The sequence below is a fragment of the Sinocyclocheilus rhinocerous genome, unplaced genomic scaffold, assembly GCF_001515625.1.
Source record: "Sinocyclocheilus rhinocerous isolate Xijiao unplaced genomic scaffold, SAMN03320098_v1.1 scaffold837, whole genome shotgun sequence".
Lineage (NCBI taxonomy): Eukaryota > Metazoa > Chordata > Actinopteri > Cypriniformes > Cyprinidae > Sinocyclocheilus > Sinocyclocheilus rhinocerous.
Genome location: NW_015650219.1, coordinates 1,126,661 through 1,144,656, shown reverse-complemented (window position 1 = coordinate 1,144,656; position 17,996 = coordinate 1,126,661). Strand labels below are relative to the sequence as shown.

Genomic DNA, 17,996 nt, shown 5'->3' with positions numbered 1-17,996 from the left:
AATATGTATATTATTTATTTATTATGTTCATATTACTTATGTAATTTATGTATATATTGTCTATATAATAATTTATTTAGGCTATGTATATATTGTATGTATTCATTCTCTCCCTCTCTCTATTTATCCAATTGTGTATTATGTATTCATTCGAGTTTATTCATTGATTCATGTCTTTTGTTTGTCCTGTGTATTTTTATGCATTTATTTATAACAATAAATTACTTTATTTCGTTGCTCCAAATGAGCCTCTGTCATGGTGTTCACAGACATGACTTTTTATTCTGAGGTAAAATTTGCTAGCTAAATAGGTGATTGTACTTATCTTATTTGATAAATGATTTACAAGCTGTCGACGAAGGCGTGATCTGCGAGCAGCTGACCGACGCCTCCTCTGAGCTGTTGATCCAATCAACGTTAAAACGCCGATGAAAGCGCGCGGTAAGAATTAAGTGAAACATTGCTGATGTTCGCGCAGTAGTGAGAGCTCTTTAAATTTTGGCGCTGTTGTGAAGACGCATGTCACGTGACAACATCAACATGGCGGATGTAGTACGTCCGAATTCCATTCATACTACTCGCATTCATACTATATAGAACGTACTTTTTTAACGGTCGAGTAGTACGTTCAAATTCAAATGTAGTACCTACTAAGCAGTATGCGATTTCGGACGCACCCTCTGTGTATAATTGTCACCTCTTGTTTTGTTATTCCTTCAGAAAATTAGGTAGAAAAAAATAGAAGAGCATGCAAATATAGGCTATGTATAAAATATAATTAGTTTTTTAAATAACTTGATATTTTATTTAACAAATGCTTGAGTGTAGAAAGAGCAGACAGACTAATATCTGACTCTCATTAACAAAACCTGATTTAAAAAGGTTTTATGAATAATAAATTAAACATGTTTTACTGGTATAATGTTCAACACACATTTTAAAATTCCACATATTTTGTGAACATTTGCTAAATTTTGAAGAATTGTTATAGAGTAATATTTACTGATGTACTCATAGCTTAAAACAGTACCTTGATCGCAGATATGTGGTTCACCAAAACAGCACACTATATGAAAATGGACAATGGAAATGGAAATGGAAAACAAACTGCTGTCCCACAACCAAAAACACATTTAAAAAGCATTTAAATATTCAAATCTTAGATGTTTACTAAGATCCTTCTATTATCTATTGAAACACACAATAATATATTAAATATCAGTAAGCTTAATATTTATTAAATCATCGTTTATTGGGTACTTTCAATTGGGAGGTGGCTGTCCCGAACACTAACCCCTAAATTTCAACTTATGAAAATGATACTGAAATTCTTTTTTTTAAGTATCTTTTTGATTTTTTTTTTAAGTGAAGTTAAAAAATGTATTTTATATTTTATTATTTTAGATTTGTATTATCCTTTTAAATTATGAAACTATGATGTAAAAAATGTGTCCTGTATTTTCATGTCACTACAGAAACAGTGTATGTTTTAGTCCATTGGCTGAGACTGATTTTAACTACACCCCTACATTTATGATCAGGAATTATTCATGTGTCCCTCTCTCTCATAGCTACATGGTGAGTAAATAGGCCCCATCATTTTGAGATAAATGTGCTCAAAAGTCTGAAAAACTGTGTAACTCTAAGGAACGTCACTAACGGACACCTTTTTTTCTGCAATTAAGCACACTTTTTTGGGTGTTATGCCATAACATTTAGTTTTTATATCTGTTCAACTGTTCAGAACTGTGCTAGGCATGTGCTGATTAGCATCTTTGAGCTAGGCTCAATAGTATCTAAAATTATCACTACCGAAACGGTCACGAAAGAAACTTGTCATCATTGTTTCTGTAGTGACAAAAGGGAACACATAATCCTTTATTTTGGGGAAAATAAACAAAATTTTAGAACAGTTATGCAATTTTTTTGTATTTTAGTATGTTTTAGTAGTGTTTTGGTATGCGAGTTAAAATTCAGTAATGTGATGTGGTCGCTATCAAAACATTACTGTCTCTGCAGAAATATGCAGTCACGACCGAAACATGGGATGTTTTGTCTAAAATAATGTATATTGAATTATCAACTAAAATTTTATAGTGTATGGTTTTAATGTAGCCTATATTCAAATTAAAGAATCCTTAACTTTGAAATCATTATGATCAACTTTATGATCAACAAACGTTCATTTAAATTTGTAATTATTGATTTACCTCTGAACATTTTTTAATAAAATAGCAAACAAAAAAAACAAAAAATATATATATATATATATATTTTTTTTTTACAAGCTAGATGTAAACAATGTCTTAATATGTCAATATAACCCTTTGTATTAAATTATATATCAGTATATTTCGGTAGTGACAAATTTGGGGAGAGGATAAATATTCCAAAACTTTCTGAAAATGCAATATGAGAATTAACTTTGCAATTACTAGAAATGTGTACCTTGGATATTGTACAGTTTTACATACATACAAAATTTGTGGGGAAAAAAAACTAATTTTTTAAAGATGTTTCCAACTCTGACTTTGAACCAATTCTGTAGAATGGCCCATACGCATGATGTTTTCTCCATATGCGCCATATGTTTAAGGTTTATTGTTTTAAAGTAAAACCTGAAACCTCTAAGAAATGTCACTACAGTGGGTATAGAAAAGATTCACCCCCTTTAAAATAATCACATTTTGTTGCTTTGCAGCCTGAAATGAAGATGTATGATTTTTTTGTTTTATTCAGCTGTATTTACCAAGTGAAAGATATAACACCAATATGTCAGAAAAAAAAATCCATGAGTTGGAAAAAGGATCACCCCCATAGTGTCAGTATTTTGTTGAACCACCTTTTGCTTTAATTACAGCCTTTAGTCTGTTGGGACATGTCGCTACTAACTTTGCACATCTAGACTTTGCCCACTCTTCTTTGAAGAACTGCTCAAGTTCAGTTTAATTTAATGGTGAGCATTTGTGGACTGCAGTCTTCAAGTCATTTGTGGAGAATTTGTGATATTGTTGTCACATGCACACAATGACCACTCTTTGTCATAAATTCCTGCAGCTGCTTCAGAGTTGCTGTAGGCCTCTTGCCGCCTCTTTGACCAGTTTCCTCCGGCTCTTTCATCCAGTTTGGAGCGACGTCCTGATCCAGGGAGGGTCTGTGTTGTACCAAATACCTTCCACTTCTTAATAATACTCACTTTGCTTCTAGGCATTGAAGGAATTTTGTATCCATCTCCTGACTTGTGCCTGTCCACAACTTTATCCCGGAGATCTTTTGATGGGTTCCCATAGTTGATTGTTTGCTTCAGTTGCACTACCAAGGACTGAAATGCTCCAGGAAAGCTCTTTTCATGCTTAGCTACTCAAAATGACCACAGCTGATCACAGTTGAAAGTCAAATGGCTTTGTGTGCCATTGAAAAGGTGATTAGCCACACCTGATTGAGTTTACAAGACATTTTTAGGAAGGGGTGATCCTGTTTTTAAAAACAAAATGCTGACATATTGGTGTTATATCTTTCACTTGGATGTTATAAGTTGCACAGAGTAAATACAGCTGGATAAAACAGAAACTGTGTCCATCTTCATTTCAGGCTGCAAAGCAACAAAATATGATTATTTTAAAGGGGGGTGATTCTTTTCTATACCCACTGTATCTGTATTACGTTTCTTTTTCCTTTTTTGTTGAATGGTCCCCCCTTTCAAATTCCAATGCATTTCCAAATAAATCATCTATTAATAAGTGCAGTACAATTTTTGTCAACAGCAATGTGACCAGTTTCCTCCGGCTCTTTCATCCAGTTTGGAGCGACGTCCTGATCCAGGGAGGGTCTGTGTTGTACCAAATACCTTCCACTTCTTAATAATAGACTTTACTGTGCTACTAGGCATTGATAAAGCCTTTGAAATGTTTTTGTATTCATCTCCTGACTTGTGCCTATCCACAACTTTATCCCGGAGATCTTTTGATGGGTTCCCATAGTTGATTGTTTGCTTCAGTTGCACTACCAAGGACTGAAATGCTCCAGGAAAGCTCTTTTCATGCTTAGCTACTCAAAATGACCACAGCTGATCACAGTTGAAAGTCAAATGGCTTTGTGTGCCATTGAAAAGGTGATTAGCCACACCTGATTGAGTTTACAAGACATTTTTAGGAAGGGGTGATCCTGTTTTTAAAAACAAAATGCTGACATATTGGTGTTATATCTTTCACTTGGATGTTATAAGTTGCACAGAGTAAATACAGCTGGATAAAACAGAAACTGTGTCCATCTTCATTTCAGGCTGCAAAGCAACAAAATATGATTATTTTAAAGGGGGGTGATTCTTTTCTATACCCACTGTATCTGTATTACGTTTCTTTTTCCTTTTTTGTTGAATGGTCCCCCCTTTCAAATTCCAATGCATTTCCAAATAAATCATCTATTAATAAGTGCAGTACAATTTTTGTCAACAGCAATGTTTAACTTTTTTTTTTTTTTCAGTATAGTGTTGCATAGTCTAACAATATTTATAATTTAGAAATCCTAACTGACTAAGCATGATTGGTGAAGATGTTTAGACAAAAAAAAAAAATTTACAGTTTGTTAGTTGGAGGAGCTCTTTCCATCACAAAGTCATCTGTAAAAACACAATACATCTTATTGATCCTGAAGAAGTGTTGCAGAAGAGATTTGGACAAGCCCAGCATGCCCCTGCCCCAAATGACATGCGTGTGTCTTTAAATATACTAAATGTTACTACTTTAAACTGAGCATTCATTATGTAGCCAACCATTTACTTTGTGTATTAAAATATTTTTTGTACTTTTTAAGTTGGACACATGAGTGTTTAACTGCATCTTGCAGTTGGAGAACAAACAAAAAAAATCATAATAGAGCACAGAAGCAGTTTGTTGATATTTCATTGAACATCTCTTTAGTGATTGCACTGAAACAGCAATAATACATGATTGTGGAAAAGCAAACATGCATCTAGTGTTACTGATTAAAACCATGCGATCCATGAGGAATTTTCAAATGTACGCACAGTAAAGAACTGGAACATGTGGTACAAAAGGGGTCACCAGCATACCAATGTGACTTACACAATTAAACTGTTTGGTTTCAGTTGGTAAACTGAATGGTTCAAAGAAACGTACTAGAAAATTTTTCACTTTACCTTCAATACCCCCCCCCCACAAAAAAAACAAAACAAAATAAACACAAAATAATTAAGTTCATCATCTAGTCTTCGTTGTACTCGCCCAAGTATCAGTGAATTTATTAAATCAGAGATTATTGCACCCTTGGCCTAAGCAACAACTTCATGAAAAACACACTCAGAAAATGTAGCTAAAACAATAACAACAACACATTCAAATTAAAATAAAAACCATTCATCAAGAATTTTCTGAAATACAGTTTAAATAATTGTCACTTCTGGTTGAAAGTGGTATGTATACACACACAAACACACTATTAGTCTTCTCAGATCTTATGGAACTGTAGAATTACATGCTTGGAAGTGCAAGTCATCAAGAAAAAAAGTTTGCAATACGATTCTAAGGGTAAACATTATGAGCACTGACCATATTTGCAATGTCAAGTATATAAGGCCTCCATAAAATCAGTTTCTTAAAAAAATATATAAAAATAAAAAAAAGGGAATGGACAAACAAAAATGACATTTCAAAAGAAAGAGACTATATTTGGAAGATCTAACACTGGAAGATTTAACACAATGTCAATATCCATTCAGAAAATAGTGAAGTATAGTGTTCGTCACAGGGGTCCTCCATTCACAAACAGCCAGAGCACAGAGCTTGATGCTGCATGCAGGTGGGTGATCCACTACATCAAGAGGTACAAACTTATGTGGAACTGCTGCGCTTTACAATATGAGAAATTTGCAACAGTCTTCTGAAGACGTGATAGAGGTCAGTGGTAGACATGATTTGGACAGTCTTCATTCTCATGTTTTTAGTTTGTTTTACTCTATTGGTTCATATTCATGCCCAATATTCATGAAGTCACAACAACCCCTGCTATTGGCTGTTGGCATGATTGATGATATCTTGGTAGATGGCATTTGTGGTCGTCTGGCCAAAGATGAAAGCACCAATCGTAACCATAACAACCCCATAGGCCACGATTCCATTCCAACTATAGAGAAATAATTCGGTTATCAGTTTTATCACTGAATACACAAGTCTTTAGGCATTGCTGAATATTGTTTATAGGGATAGTTCACCAAACCAAACCCATAAGACTTTCATTCATCTTCGAAACACAAATACAGATATTTTTAATGCAACCAGAGAGATTTCTGTCCCTCCATTCAAAGTCCATTCCATCAAAACTGACACTTCAAAAGTTCTTTGTCATGTTATTAATGTTACAAAATGTTATTTGTATTAATTGAGCGGTTTAAACCAAGTCTTCTGAAAAGAGATGATCACTTTATGTGATAAACAGATTTCATTTAGGGTTTTGTTCACATTTAAACAATGATCAAAATTTATCGAGCAGAAGCTCAAAAATGAATCAAGTATGGAAGCATGTTTGAATTTCCATGTTTACCATATTTGATGTGCTCCATGTATGTTCTTTATATGTGGATGGTGTCTCTTCAGGAGACTTGGTTTCATATAGATTACCTTTTACAATGTCTTCTTACGAACTTTCTGAAGCATCAAAGTTTTGGTGAAATGGTCTTAAAGACCGAAATCTCTCAAGTTTCATTAAAAATCACTTCCTTTGTTTCAAACATGAACACAAATAGGGTGATTCATTAATGATTATTTTTGGGTGAACTTTCCCTTTAATGAGTAATGAAGTTTACCTGGCTGATCTGACATCATGCTCTGAAAGCTTTGCCTGAATCAAGCACAACCCTACAGACAAACATTACAAAAATAAATACAATCACTGTTTGGAAAAATATTGATGTGATACAAGCCAAAGTACAATCTGAGAACCTTTTAATTTTAATACCTGGAAAAACAAAAATGAAGCATGCAGCCAAACCACCAATTAGTGAAATGACTCGTCCTATATCAGGAATGAAGAGAGCAAGAATCAGTGTGAGACAAAACCAGACGAGTGTCTGCAGTATCCTTCGTCTCCGTTCCCTGGTCACATCTGTCTCCACCTCCTCTCCTTTAAAACGCAACCACAAACCTTCCAGCACTGCCCTGAAGCACAAACACAGCACAAAAATACACTTTTTTTTTAATGTGACTATAGATATCTAGCTTTCATACACATCTATAGACCACAAAAGCCTGTTACCTTCCACAGAAGTGCAGGATTGGATATGAGGTAACAACACAGATGATGATGAAGGCTCGAGCAATGGCCACCGCAACGTCATTAGATGGATATGACATCAACACATCCTGGCTTACGCTTGAGCCAAATGACAGGAAGCCACAAACACCTGTGGAGAAAAAAGCCCAAACGGAACACAACCAGTTCCTATTAGCATGGTTTGTTACCTGCCTGCTTTATCATTAGAATATTTCAGCAAATTCAAGCTCCCACACCTGTGCCTGTATACACAAAGAGGCAGATGATCATGCTGACTGTAACAACTGCCCACCAAGGCCGGATTTCAGGCTTCTTCATGCTGTTGAAAACAGGAACGCTGCTGACATGACACTGGGAAAACAAAAGTGAGGAGAATGATCGAGTTGCTAGATTTCAAAAGAAGAGAATTCAGACATGTCATTGGCTCAGAAAGATATTGCTCCTTTAAAGGGGTCATATGATGTTGCTAAAAAGAACATTATGGATTGGATATGAGGTAACAACACAGATGATGATGAAGGCTCGAGCAATGGCCACCGCAACGTCATTAGATGGATATGACATCAACACATCCTGGCTTACGCTTGAGCCAAATGACAGGAAGCCACAAACACCTGTGGAGAAAAAAGCCCAAACGGAACACAACCAGTTCCTATTAGCATGGTTTGTTACCTGCCTGCTTTATCATTAGAATATTTCAGCAAATTCAAGCTCCCACACCTGTGCCTGTATACACAAAGAGGCAGATGATCATGCTGACTGTAACAACTGCCCACCAAGGCCGGATTTCAGGCTTCTTCATGCTGTTGAAAACAGGAACGCTGCTGACATGACACTGAGAAAACAAAAGTGAGGAGAATGATCGAGTTGCTAGATTTTAAAAGAAGAGAATTCAGACATGTCATTGGCTCAGAAAGATATGCTCCTTTAAAGGGGTCATATGATGTTGCTAAAAAGAACATTATTTTGTGTATTTGGTGTAATGAAATGTGTTTATGCGGTTTAAAGTAAAAAAAACCACATTATTTTCCACATACTGTACATTATTGTTTCTCCTCTATGCCCCGCCTTTTTGAAACGCGTCGATTTTTACAAAGCTCATCGGTCTGAAAAAGCGAGGTGTGCTGTGATTGGCCAGCTATTCAGTGCGTTGTGATTGGCCGAATACCTCAAGCATGTGATGGAAATGTTGCTCCCCTTACCATACTGTGATGCCCTGTCCGGCCGGAGTGACGAGACAAAAACATTATAATCCATTATAAACGAGGCATTTGTTGCATCCAGTGGGGACATAATTACTGATTATAATGACTTATACTGTCTTTTTACGCGTTGCGTTGCATTGCGCCGCGTAAACATAAAACCCTGTCTGCATTTGTGATCGGAGAAATGACAAACAACAAGCGCTACTCTACACTGCTCAAAATTCGTGTTTGAATCATCAGTGGCAAATTCTTTAAATGAAAACGTACTTACGTGAGTCAGAACTGCCGGCATTTTAGTCTAACGTTACTCTTCCAGGATCAGTAAACAGTCCTCCATAAAATGTGCTGCACACATCTGAATATTTGGGTTGAAGTGTTCTGGAACAGTGTTGTAAATACAACTTAACCACTGATTTCTAGTCGTGTCCATTTTTGGAAGGCCAAACAAAGTAGTTTCGCTTTCACAATGAAAAACACAGCAGCCTTACACAGAGCCCCGGCTTAGTGTGCGCTGAGGCCGGGATAGAGTGAGCTGAGGTGGCGGGGTCGAGAACGGCGGTCCCGGCGAAGGAGCGGTGAAAACGGTGAAAGCATATCCGGTGATCCACAGCACTAAGTTGATGTATTTCCTCAGCGACCAGCACAGATCAGCTCTAGGCATGACGAAGTGGATATCGTCCTCTTTTGGAAGACCAAACAATGTAGTTTCGCTTTCACAACGAAGCACACAGCGTCTTCAGGACATGGCTGCAGCGTCAACCATACTACAGTGAGAATAAAAGTTACGTCTTCTTTCTTTGCGTGAACATTTGGTGGCGTTATGCAAATCTTCCCACATAGTGAGGTAGATATGTGGGGGCGTGTTAGAACGAGCCGTTTTAGGTAGGTGTGGCTGACTCTGAACTTTTATAAAGAATATCTCTTTGGATTTGAGACTTTAGTCTTTGCAACTTTACAGATCTTCTTTATGCACCAAGAGCTTGTAACACCCCAAAGAGAAAGGAAAAATTGAAATCGCATCATATGACCCCTTTAATGAATATTTTCATACAGCAAGGATGCATCAAATTGATCAAATGTGACATTACAGACATTTATAATGTTACAAAAGATTTCTATTTCACAGAAATGCTGTTCTTTTTAACTTTCTATTCATGAAAGAATCCTGACAAAAAAGTAACAATTCAACTTTGATAACAATAAGAAATATTTCTCGAGCACCAGATCAGCATATTAGAATGATTTCTGAATGATTTCATGTGACACTGAAGACTGGAGTAATGGCTTTTTAAAATTCAGCTCTGCCATCAAAGGAATAAATTATATTTGAAAATATATTTAAGTACAAAATGGTTATTTTACATTGTGAAAATATTTAATTATATTTGTTTTTACTTTATTTTTGTAAAATACAAATGCAGCCTTGGTGAGCAGAGAAAAAATTAAAAAAGGTCTCAAATGTACAAAAAACAAAAAAAATCTAAAAAATAAATAAATAAATTCTGAATAGTAAAGTTCACAAACCTGGAAACCAAAGCAGATTGTGGGCATGGCATTGAACACATCGGTCCAGGATGCAGGGCTGAAAGATAACAAACATCACATTATAGTAGTGATCACAACCTCTTCTGTAATTTGTAACTCAAATAACTATTTTTTATGTACTTCTGACCTGACTGGGATGATTCCTGGAGAAACATCTTTGTCGGGCCAGATGTATTTGACAATGATTATGATTGTCACATACCAGGTGCCAATAACACTCAGGGTGCTACAGATTAATCAGTACAAATGTGCATGTATGAATTAACCAGCAAATACTGAGGAACATTTTAAGCAAAAACACTTGCATTAATCACAGCTGTGACATAACACTGCACTGCATAAAACAATAAAAACACAAGAGGTTTTTACCTGGCATACTTCTGGAAGCCAATCTCTTTGGGTATGGATAGAGGCAGTATGATCAGCACTGAGGTTAAAGTGATGGTGAACTTACGATCCGTGTACCAGTGTGAACTAATTGCTTTCTCTGACTCATGATTTATTGCGCCAATCACTGTAGGAAGAAAGACAGGGAATAAGACTACTCTCTTTAGACTATTTTGACATATCTATATATACTATATATGAACATACTTACACTTGTCTAACTGATCTCCAATAATAATAAGGAAGGCTATGCAGGTGCCAAATGTATAAACAGCAATGGCCAGCTCACATACGACACCAAGAACCTTCCCACACACTGCACGAATCACCTCCTGATATGTTGTTTCATTGCTCACCTAAAAAATGTGAAGTGTAAAGCAATGGATTGCAGCCTTTGTACTTCTGAGGTCCCCTATTGTCAATATTCTGTGACTTTTTTTTTTTAAAACAGAAACTAGTGCTGTCAATACATAAAAAGTAACGTATATGATGATTAATCTCAAGATTTAATCCATTGTGCCTTTTTAAAGGAAAGAAAAGAAATACACTACCTTTCAGTATGATTTTTTAAAAATGTTTTTGCAAGAAGTCTCTAATGCTGAATTTGTTTAAAACGAAAATACAATAAAAACTGTAATATTGTGAAATATTATTACTATTTAAAATAACAGTTTTTTATCATAATATATTTTAAAATGGATTTATTCCCGTGATGGCAAAGTTGAATTTTCAGCAGCCATCTTCAGTGTCACATGATCCTTCAGAAATCATTCTAATATTTTTCATTATTATCAATGTTAAAAACATTTATGCTGCTTAATATTTTTTGGATTTTTTTTTCAGGATTCTTTGATGAATAGAAAATTAAAAGGAACAGCATTTATTTAAAATAGAAATCCTTTGTAACAATGTTAAAAGTCTTTATGCAATGTTTTAACAATTAAATGCTTCCTTGCTGAATTAAAAGTTGAAACATTTTTTAAGTCTGAATGGTAGTGCATATCTCTTGATGTGTCTGACACAGATATTTGCTTACCTGAGAACAATAAGCCAAGATCACCAGCCCAGTGATGATAAAGACCATCATACACTGCGAAAGATTGAATAAGGCATATTAGGAATTTCACAACATTTAACTTTAAAGAACAGACACCTCTATTTTAAGTGAACACTGCATGGTTTTGTTTACAATAGTTTGTAAGTGCATCTCACCATCTGAAGGGTCACTCCGGCTGTGATGCCTCCAGCCATGTTGAAAGCAGCAGGAAAATTAAGAAGTCCAGCTCCCAGAGCAGCATTCACCACAATAAAAACAGCCCCGAATGATGAAGTCCCTCCCCTTGTGTCGTCTGATTGATTAGGTGGTTGGATGGAGTCCACACTGGGGCTCTGCAAGAGCCATACCCTTTCTCCAGCATCCTCACTGTATCCCCAGTCACCCGCTTCACTGTTAATCGCCCTGTCCGCCCTCGACATGACGCTTGCTTTTCTCACACACTCTCAGATAAACTTACAAGAACACCATAGGGCAAAGGTAGAGGCAAACACACTTGTGCTGTCAGTCAGATGCCACCATTGAGGGGCAAAAGGTGCACACACACACACACACACACACACTCCTGGGACTAACGCACATCCACAGAGTCCATCCAGTTAAAGACAGGCTGTTGTGTTTTGTGATCAATGTCACCTGCGAAAAAAGAGGGAAAAAATACCACATGGTGTTTTCACAAATTGGCAAACAGTTTATCAGCATCATAAAATTACAGTGTGGTTTGCATTTTAGGACACATTTGATTGTATTACTCAGCACATACATATTACAACAATTAAAAATTTTCTATTTTAATATATTTTAAAATGTAATTTTACTCCAGTCTTCAGTGTCACATGATCCTTCAGAAATCATTCTAATACGCTGATTTGGCGTTCAAGTAACATTTCCACATTGAAAAACATTATGACTGATTAAAAAATGTTGTGCTGCATATTTTTATGGAAATCGTGCAACATTTTTTTTTCAGGATTCTCTGATGTCTTTACTGTCACTTTTGATTTAATGCATCCTTTTTGATTAAAAGTATTAATTTCCTTCAAAACAATTTTTGAACCGTAGTGTGTTTGCTACTTACTTGTCTGAAAGATGTTTTCACAAATTGATTAAAACGATAGATCAGCATCATAAAACGACAGCCAGTGTGGTTTGCACTTTAGGACACGTCTGGGAGTCACGGGACACAATTGTCAATTGACATTTCAGACAAGTGATGAGGAAATGAAATATGCTGTCCACAGCAGAAAGAATGCAGCATTGTCTGAACCTTATCTTTAGAGCAGCTCGATGAAAAGCTGATCAATAGTGTATTGAGTATCGAATTTTTCTTGAAATCTTTATCCTATCCTAAATGTTCTAGGACGCACATAAGACAGTGGTAGACGTTTGTCAACATTATAGCAGTGACATTACCACAATGCAATGGGATTATCCTTAATTATCAGGTTCACTAACAAGATACAATCAAAACACCATGCCAAGTCAACTGACACCGCCATGATCAAACACTACTAGGCAAGACTTCTTTCATTCATAACCATCATATTCATTCTCTATATTCATTGCATTAGGAGGGTGAACAAATCAGAAAGACACAAAACATGCCATGACGAAGCCCGACCAATCACATGACTCAAACAGCAACACTGCGTTTATTTAGCTAATAAACTCTCCCTGTACGAACGAGATGTGATAAAGCAGATATCTCACCTCATGTGTATGTTCTTCGCTGATGCTGTACTGTACCGAAGAGCACAAGTGTGAGGTTTTTCAGTGAGAAACAGAAATAAAGATGCAGCTGCCGCCTCCGATCAGTGTACAACATCAAAGTACCGCGAGAACGAATCGCTCTCGCGGTACTTTGATGTCATGCACTGATCGGTCTGCGCAGCGCGCTGCAGTCACATGACTTTCAGCTTATGGGTAATGTAGTCGATTCTACTGTATTCGCCGAGTTTTATAATAGATATGTAATATCTAATTTAACATCTCTGATAAGACTCCACTTTGCAACATGCATACAATGTTGTGGATGAATCTGGATGAATTGGAGTTAAACTATATTATATATTATATTTTCTAAGAAATTTTATTTTTCTAGGTACGTTTTTCTTTTAAAGTGTAATTTTCTATCTGTAATGCCCCTTTTGACTATTCTCTGTAAAGATTTATATTACCTGGATACCCTTTGTATCTCCAGGAATTCTAAAGCATTAAAACCCATCAATACTACGTAGTGTATAGAATATTTTTGCATTCTTATAATGCATAATTAAATGACTATACCGTCTATACCCCTAGAAACAGACCATATTTAACAGCTCTTTATTGTTTCTAACAATGCAAATAATACAAAAACATTATATTTTATATTTTTACTTTGAATAGGTTAATACATTCCTTGAAGTAAAAGGGATATTCTATTCACTCATTTTAATTAAACATGTAATATAAAGCAGTAGCATTGTGCACAATCCCATTACCGCATAATTTCCGCCGCTTTACATAATATTTATATTCTTTTTACAGCACTGTTGAACTACTAAATTATTGGGGGGGGGGGGGGAATCAAATAAATATCTTTCTTTAATTTAGGGGAAATGTAAGTTTATCAATTAGCTGGCAAAATACGACTTTGATTAGAAACCTAAACAGTGCAGACTCTTTTAAATTCTTTTAAATCGAATTCTTAAAACGTTATTTAAAGGAACACTCCACTATTTTTGAAAATAGGCACATTTTCCAACTCCCCTAGAGTTAAACCGTTACATTTTACCGTTTTCGAATCCATTCAGCCGATCTCCGGGTCTGGCGGTAGCACTTAGCTGCAGCTTAGCATAGATCAATGACTCTGATTAGACCGTTAGCATCTCGCTCAAAAATGACCAAAGAGTTTCTATATTTTTCCTATTTAAAACTAGACTCTTCTGTAGTCACATCGTGTACGAAGACCGACGGAAATGAAAAGTTGCGATTTTCTAGGCCGATATGGCTAGGAACTATACTCTCATTCAGGCGTAATAATCAAGGAACTTTGCTGCCGTACTATGGGTGCAGCAGACGCAATGATATTACGCAGTGCCTGAAAATAGTCCCCGCTAGGTAACTTCCAATAAGCCTATTTTGACACACACTTTGACAGATTTTTGTATAAGTGTACAAAAATCTAAATTAATTTTCATTAAAGAAAAAAGGTACTGTAATTTTACTGAGTATCAATGTGGTTTACAGTGTGTGTGTGTTGTGTTGTGTCCCCTAACAATGAAAATAAAAAAAACAATTAAATGGACACAATAACCTTTAATATTGTTAATTTTACTTCACTCACACAATAAATAAAGTTCATACAGAATCTTAACAGGATGAAAAATGTGCTTAGTCAGAGAATCACAAGATTTCCTGTGAGATGAATTAAGGTTACCGTTAGACACCCAAATAACATGTTCAGGATCCATGTTGACCTAGTAAAACAGCCAAATGAAGTGAAGCCAAGATCTGAGTCCAAAGAGGAACAGCGGGGCGGACTAACAGAAACAGGACCAGTAGACCGATCTTCTGTCTCAACGTAAGTTTGATCTACTTAGTGACCTGATGAATGGCATGTGCAAGGTATCCCACATTTCCAGAGGTCACACCGGCAACGCTGATACGGCCATCTTTAGTCATATAAACAGAAAACTCCTTTGTCAGACGCTCCACCTGAAACACAATAGCATCTCCTACTGTTAGAGCTTGTACCAATTTACAACATTTAATTATACATATGCATAATTATTCGAATTTTTGAGTTTGCAAAGGGTTGTACCTGCTCAGGTTTGAGTCCAGTGAAGCAGAACATGCCGATTTGGTCAATCACGTGTTGCCAGTTGTGAGTAGAGCCCTCCTTCATCAGATTAGTTACCAGCATTTGTCTCATTTTAATGATACGATCGGCCATACCCTTCACCTCCTCCAGCCTACAGAAATACATTTATGTCAAAAAAGGCATGAACTTTTATGAAAGCAAGTTTTTATGTAGTATTAAAGCAAGTCTCACCATGTAGAACGCAGCTCTGGTGTGCTGAGGATCGTGGAGGCAATGCGTGCTCCATTCATGGGTGGGTTGGAGTAAATGGGGCGAATCAGGATCTTCAGCTGAGACTCCACCCTCTTTGCCTCCTCAGCATCAGCACACACCACTGTGAACCCTCCAACACGCTCACCTACAACAAACACAGTCGTATGATTATGGTTGCGTATGAACAACTATTAGATAGTTAAAGAACCTGCCAAAGACTACCATTCAAAAGTTAGGGGTTATAGTTTTTCTTCAGCAAGGATTGAATTGATCAAAGATATTTGTTTCTTGCTGATCTTTAGAACTTTCTATTCATCCCATTCAGCCGATCTCCGGGTCTGGCGGTAGCACTTAGCTGCAGCTTAGCATAGATCAATGACTCTGATTAGACCGTTAGCATCTCGCTCAAAAATGACCAAAGAGTTTCTATATTTTTCCTATTTAAAACTAGACTCTTCTGTAGTCACATCGTGTACGAAGACCGACGGAAATGAAAAGTTGCGATTTTCTAGGCCGATATGGCTAGGAACTATACTCTCATTCAGGCGTAATAATCAAGGAACTTTGCTGCCGTACTATGGGTGCAGCAGACGCAATGATATTACGCAGTGCCTGAAAATAGTCCCCGCTAGGTAACTTCCAATAAGCCTATTTTGACACACACTTTGACAGATTTTTGTATAAGTGTACAAAAATCTAAATTAATTTTCATTAAAGAAAAAAGGTACTGTAATTTTACTGAGTATCAATGTGGTTTACAGTGTGTGTGTGTTGTGTTGTGTCCCCTAACAATGAAAATAAAAAAAACAATTAAATGGACACAATAACCTTTAATATTGTTAATTTTACTTCACTCACACAATAAATAAAGTTCATACAGAATCTTAACAGGATGAAAAATGTGCTTATTAGTCAGAGAATCACAAGATTTCCTGTGAGATGAATTAAGGTTACCGTTAGACACCCAAATAACATGTTCAGGATCCATGTTGACCTAGTAAAACAGCCAAATGAAGTGAAGCCAAGATCTGAGTCCAAAGAGGAACAGCGGGGCGGACTAACAGAAACAGGACCAGTAGACCGATCTTCTGTCTCAACGTAAGTTTGATCTACTTAGTGACCTGATGAATGGCATGTGCAAGGTATCCCACATTTCCAGAGGTCACACCGGCAACGCTGATACGGCCATCTTTAGTCATATAAACAGAAAACTCCTTTGTCAGACGCTCCACCTGAAACACAATAGCATCTCCTACTGTTAGAGCTTGTACCAATTTACAACATTTAATTATACATAAGCATAATTATTCGAATTTTTGAGTTTGCAAAGGGTTGTACCTGCTCAGGTTTGAGTCCAGTGAAGCAGAACATGCCGATTTGGTCAATCACGTGTTGCCAGTTGTGAGTAGAGCCCTCCTTCATCAGATTAGTTACCAGCATTTGTCTCATTTTAATGATACGATCGGCCATACCCTTCACCTCCTCCAGCCTACAGAAATACATTTATGTCAAAAAAGGCATGAACTTTTATGAAAGCAAGTTTTTATGTAGTATTAAAGCAAGTCTCACCATGTAGAACGCAGCTCTGGTGTGCTGAGGATCGTGGAGGCAATGCGTGCTCCATTCATGGGTGGGTTGGAGTAAATGGGGCGAATCAGGATCTTCAGCTGAGACTCCACCCTCTTTGCCTCCTCAGCATCAGCACACACCACTGTGAACCCTCCAACACGCTCACCTACAACAAACACAGTCGTATGATTATGGTTGCGTATGAACAACTATTAGATAGTTAAAGAACCTGCCAAAGACTACCATTCAAAAGTTAGGGGTTATAGTTTTTCTTCAGCAAGGATTGAATTGATCAAAGATATTTGTTTCTTGCTGATCTTTAGAACTTTCTATTCATCAAAGAAAACTTTTCCATGACAGAAATAAAATCATATTTTAATTAGGGATGCACCGATACCACTTTTTCCAGTACTCGCCCGATACCGATACTTCTATTTTTGGTACTTGCCGATACAGAGTACCGATACCGATATTTTTATTGCATTTGTACATTTTTTAAATATTGGGTACAGAAACCAAAAGGGTATGTATAATGTTAGTTGGTTAACTTCATTTATCAAATAGATACAGTCAAACCAAAATTTATTCAGACACCTTCAACATTTCTCACATTATCACAGTTTATTCGCTATAGTTTAGAAAATGGTAATAAAATATGACAAGAACTCAGAGTTAAACTGTGTCAGAACAAATTCAATCTTGATAATGCTAGAAAATTCTGATAGAAAGGTATGTAATAGATTACAATCAACCAAAAAATATTCAGACAGCTGTTAGTATGACAGTATTTAAACGACTATGAATACTTTGTCGGGCAACCCTTAGCCTCAATGACAGCCTGTAGTCTCCTGGACATGCTGTCATCCAGCTTCATGCAAACCTCAACTTTTTT

At 36.4% G+C, this 17,996-nt stretch overlaps 4 protein-coding genes across 4 annotated transcripts in view; 1 reads left to right on the top strand and 3 right to left on the bottom strand.

The window, feature by feature from the left end:
• The window catches only part of LOC107711581 (cytochrome P450 2F2-like), a 23,044-nt gene extending 12,785 nt beyond the window's left edge, over positions 1-10,259 (top strand). The window contains exon 10 of the transcript XR_001636713.1: positions 10,243-10,259. The gene's annotated coding sequence lies outside the window, so the exon portion shown is untranslated. The remainder of the gene's footprint in view (positions 1-10,242) is intronic.
• Positions 5,663-13,489, bottom strand: LOC107711584 (putative sodium-coupled neutral amino acid transporter 7). The gene is made up of 12 exons (XM_016516589.1): positions 13,189-13,489; positions 11,637-12,114; positions 11,461-11,514; positions 10,636-10,780; positions 10,407-10,551; positions 10,165-10,263; positions 10,017-10,074; positions 8,008-8,122; positions 7,270-7,417; positions 6,973-7,172; positions 6,821-6,872; positions 5,663-6,141 (listed from the first exon to the last, which is right to left on the bottom strand). Exons 2-12 carry the CDS (start codon positions 11,898-11,900, stop codon positions 6,024-6,026), a joined length of 1,398 nt encoding a protein of 465 aa, XP_016372075.1. The 5' UTR covers positions 11,901-12,114; positions 13,189-13,489; the 3' UTR covers positions 5,663-6,023.
• A 1,294-nt stretch (positions 13,490-14,783) lies between these two features.
• On the bottom strand, positions 14,784-16,523 carry LOC107711553 (aspartate aminotransferase, mitochondrial-like). The gene is made up of 5 exons (XM_016516541.1): positions 16,490-16,523; positions 16,414-16,418; positions 15,515-15,723; positions 15,284-15,434; positions 14,784-15,177 (listed from the first exon to the last, which is right to left on the bottom strand). The coding sequence occupies exons 1-5, from the start codon at positions 16,521-16,523 to the stop codon at positions 15,055-15,057; spliced, it is 522 nt and encodes a 173-aa protein (XP_016372027.1). The 3' UTR covers positions 14,784-15,054.
• LOC107711578 (aspartate aminotransferase, mitochondrial-like) overlaps positions 16,373-17,996 on the bottom strand; it is a 10,078-nt gene continuing 8,454 nt past the window's right edge. The window contains exons 8-10 of the mRNA XM_016516579.1: positions 17,105-17,270; positions 16,874-17,024; positions 16,373-16,767 (exon numbers count right to left, since the gene is read on the bottom strand). Of these exons, the coding sequence (XP_016372065.1) occupies positions 16,645-16,767; positions 16,874-17,024; positions 17,105-17,270 (440 nt within the window). The 3' untranslated portion in view covers positions 16,373-16,644. The remainder of the gene's footprint in view (positions 16,768-16,873; positions 17,025-17,104; positions 17,271-17,996) is intronic.

Coding starts and splice junctions, on each gene's coding strand:
- LOC107711553 (XM_016516541.1), bottom strand. CDS start 16,523: ATGGATCCTGAACATGTTATTTGGGTGTCTAACG. Junction 15,435..15,514: donor CCAGAGCTGCGTTCTACATG/GTGAGACTTGCT, acceptor GTATTTCTGTAG/GCTGGAGGAGGTGAAGGGTA. Junction 15,178..15,283: donor CTGGACTCAAACCTGAGCAG/GTACAACCCTTT, acceptor ATTGTGTTTCAG/GTGGAGCGTCTGACAAAGGA.
- LOC107711584 (XM_016516589.1), bottom strand. CDS start 11,900: ATGTCGAGGGCGGACAGGGCGATTAACAGTGAAGCGGGTGACTGGGGA. Junction 10,781..11,460: donor TCTTGGCTTATTGTTCTCAG/GTAAGCAAATAT, acceptor CACATTTTTTAG/GTGAGCAATGAAACAACATA. Junction 6,142..6,820: donor CATGATGTCAGATCAGCCAG/GTAAACTTCATT, acceptor ATTTCTCTATAG/TTGGAATGGAATCGTGGCCT.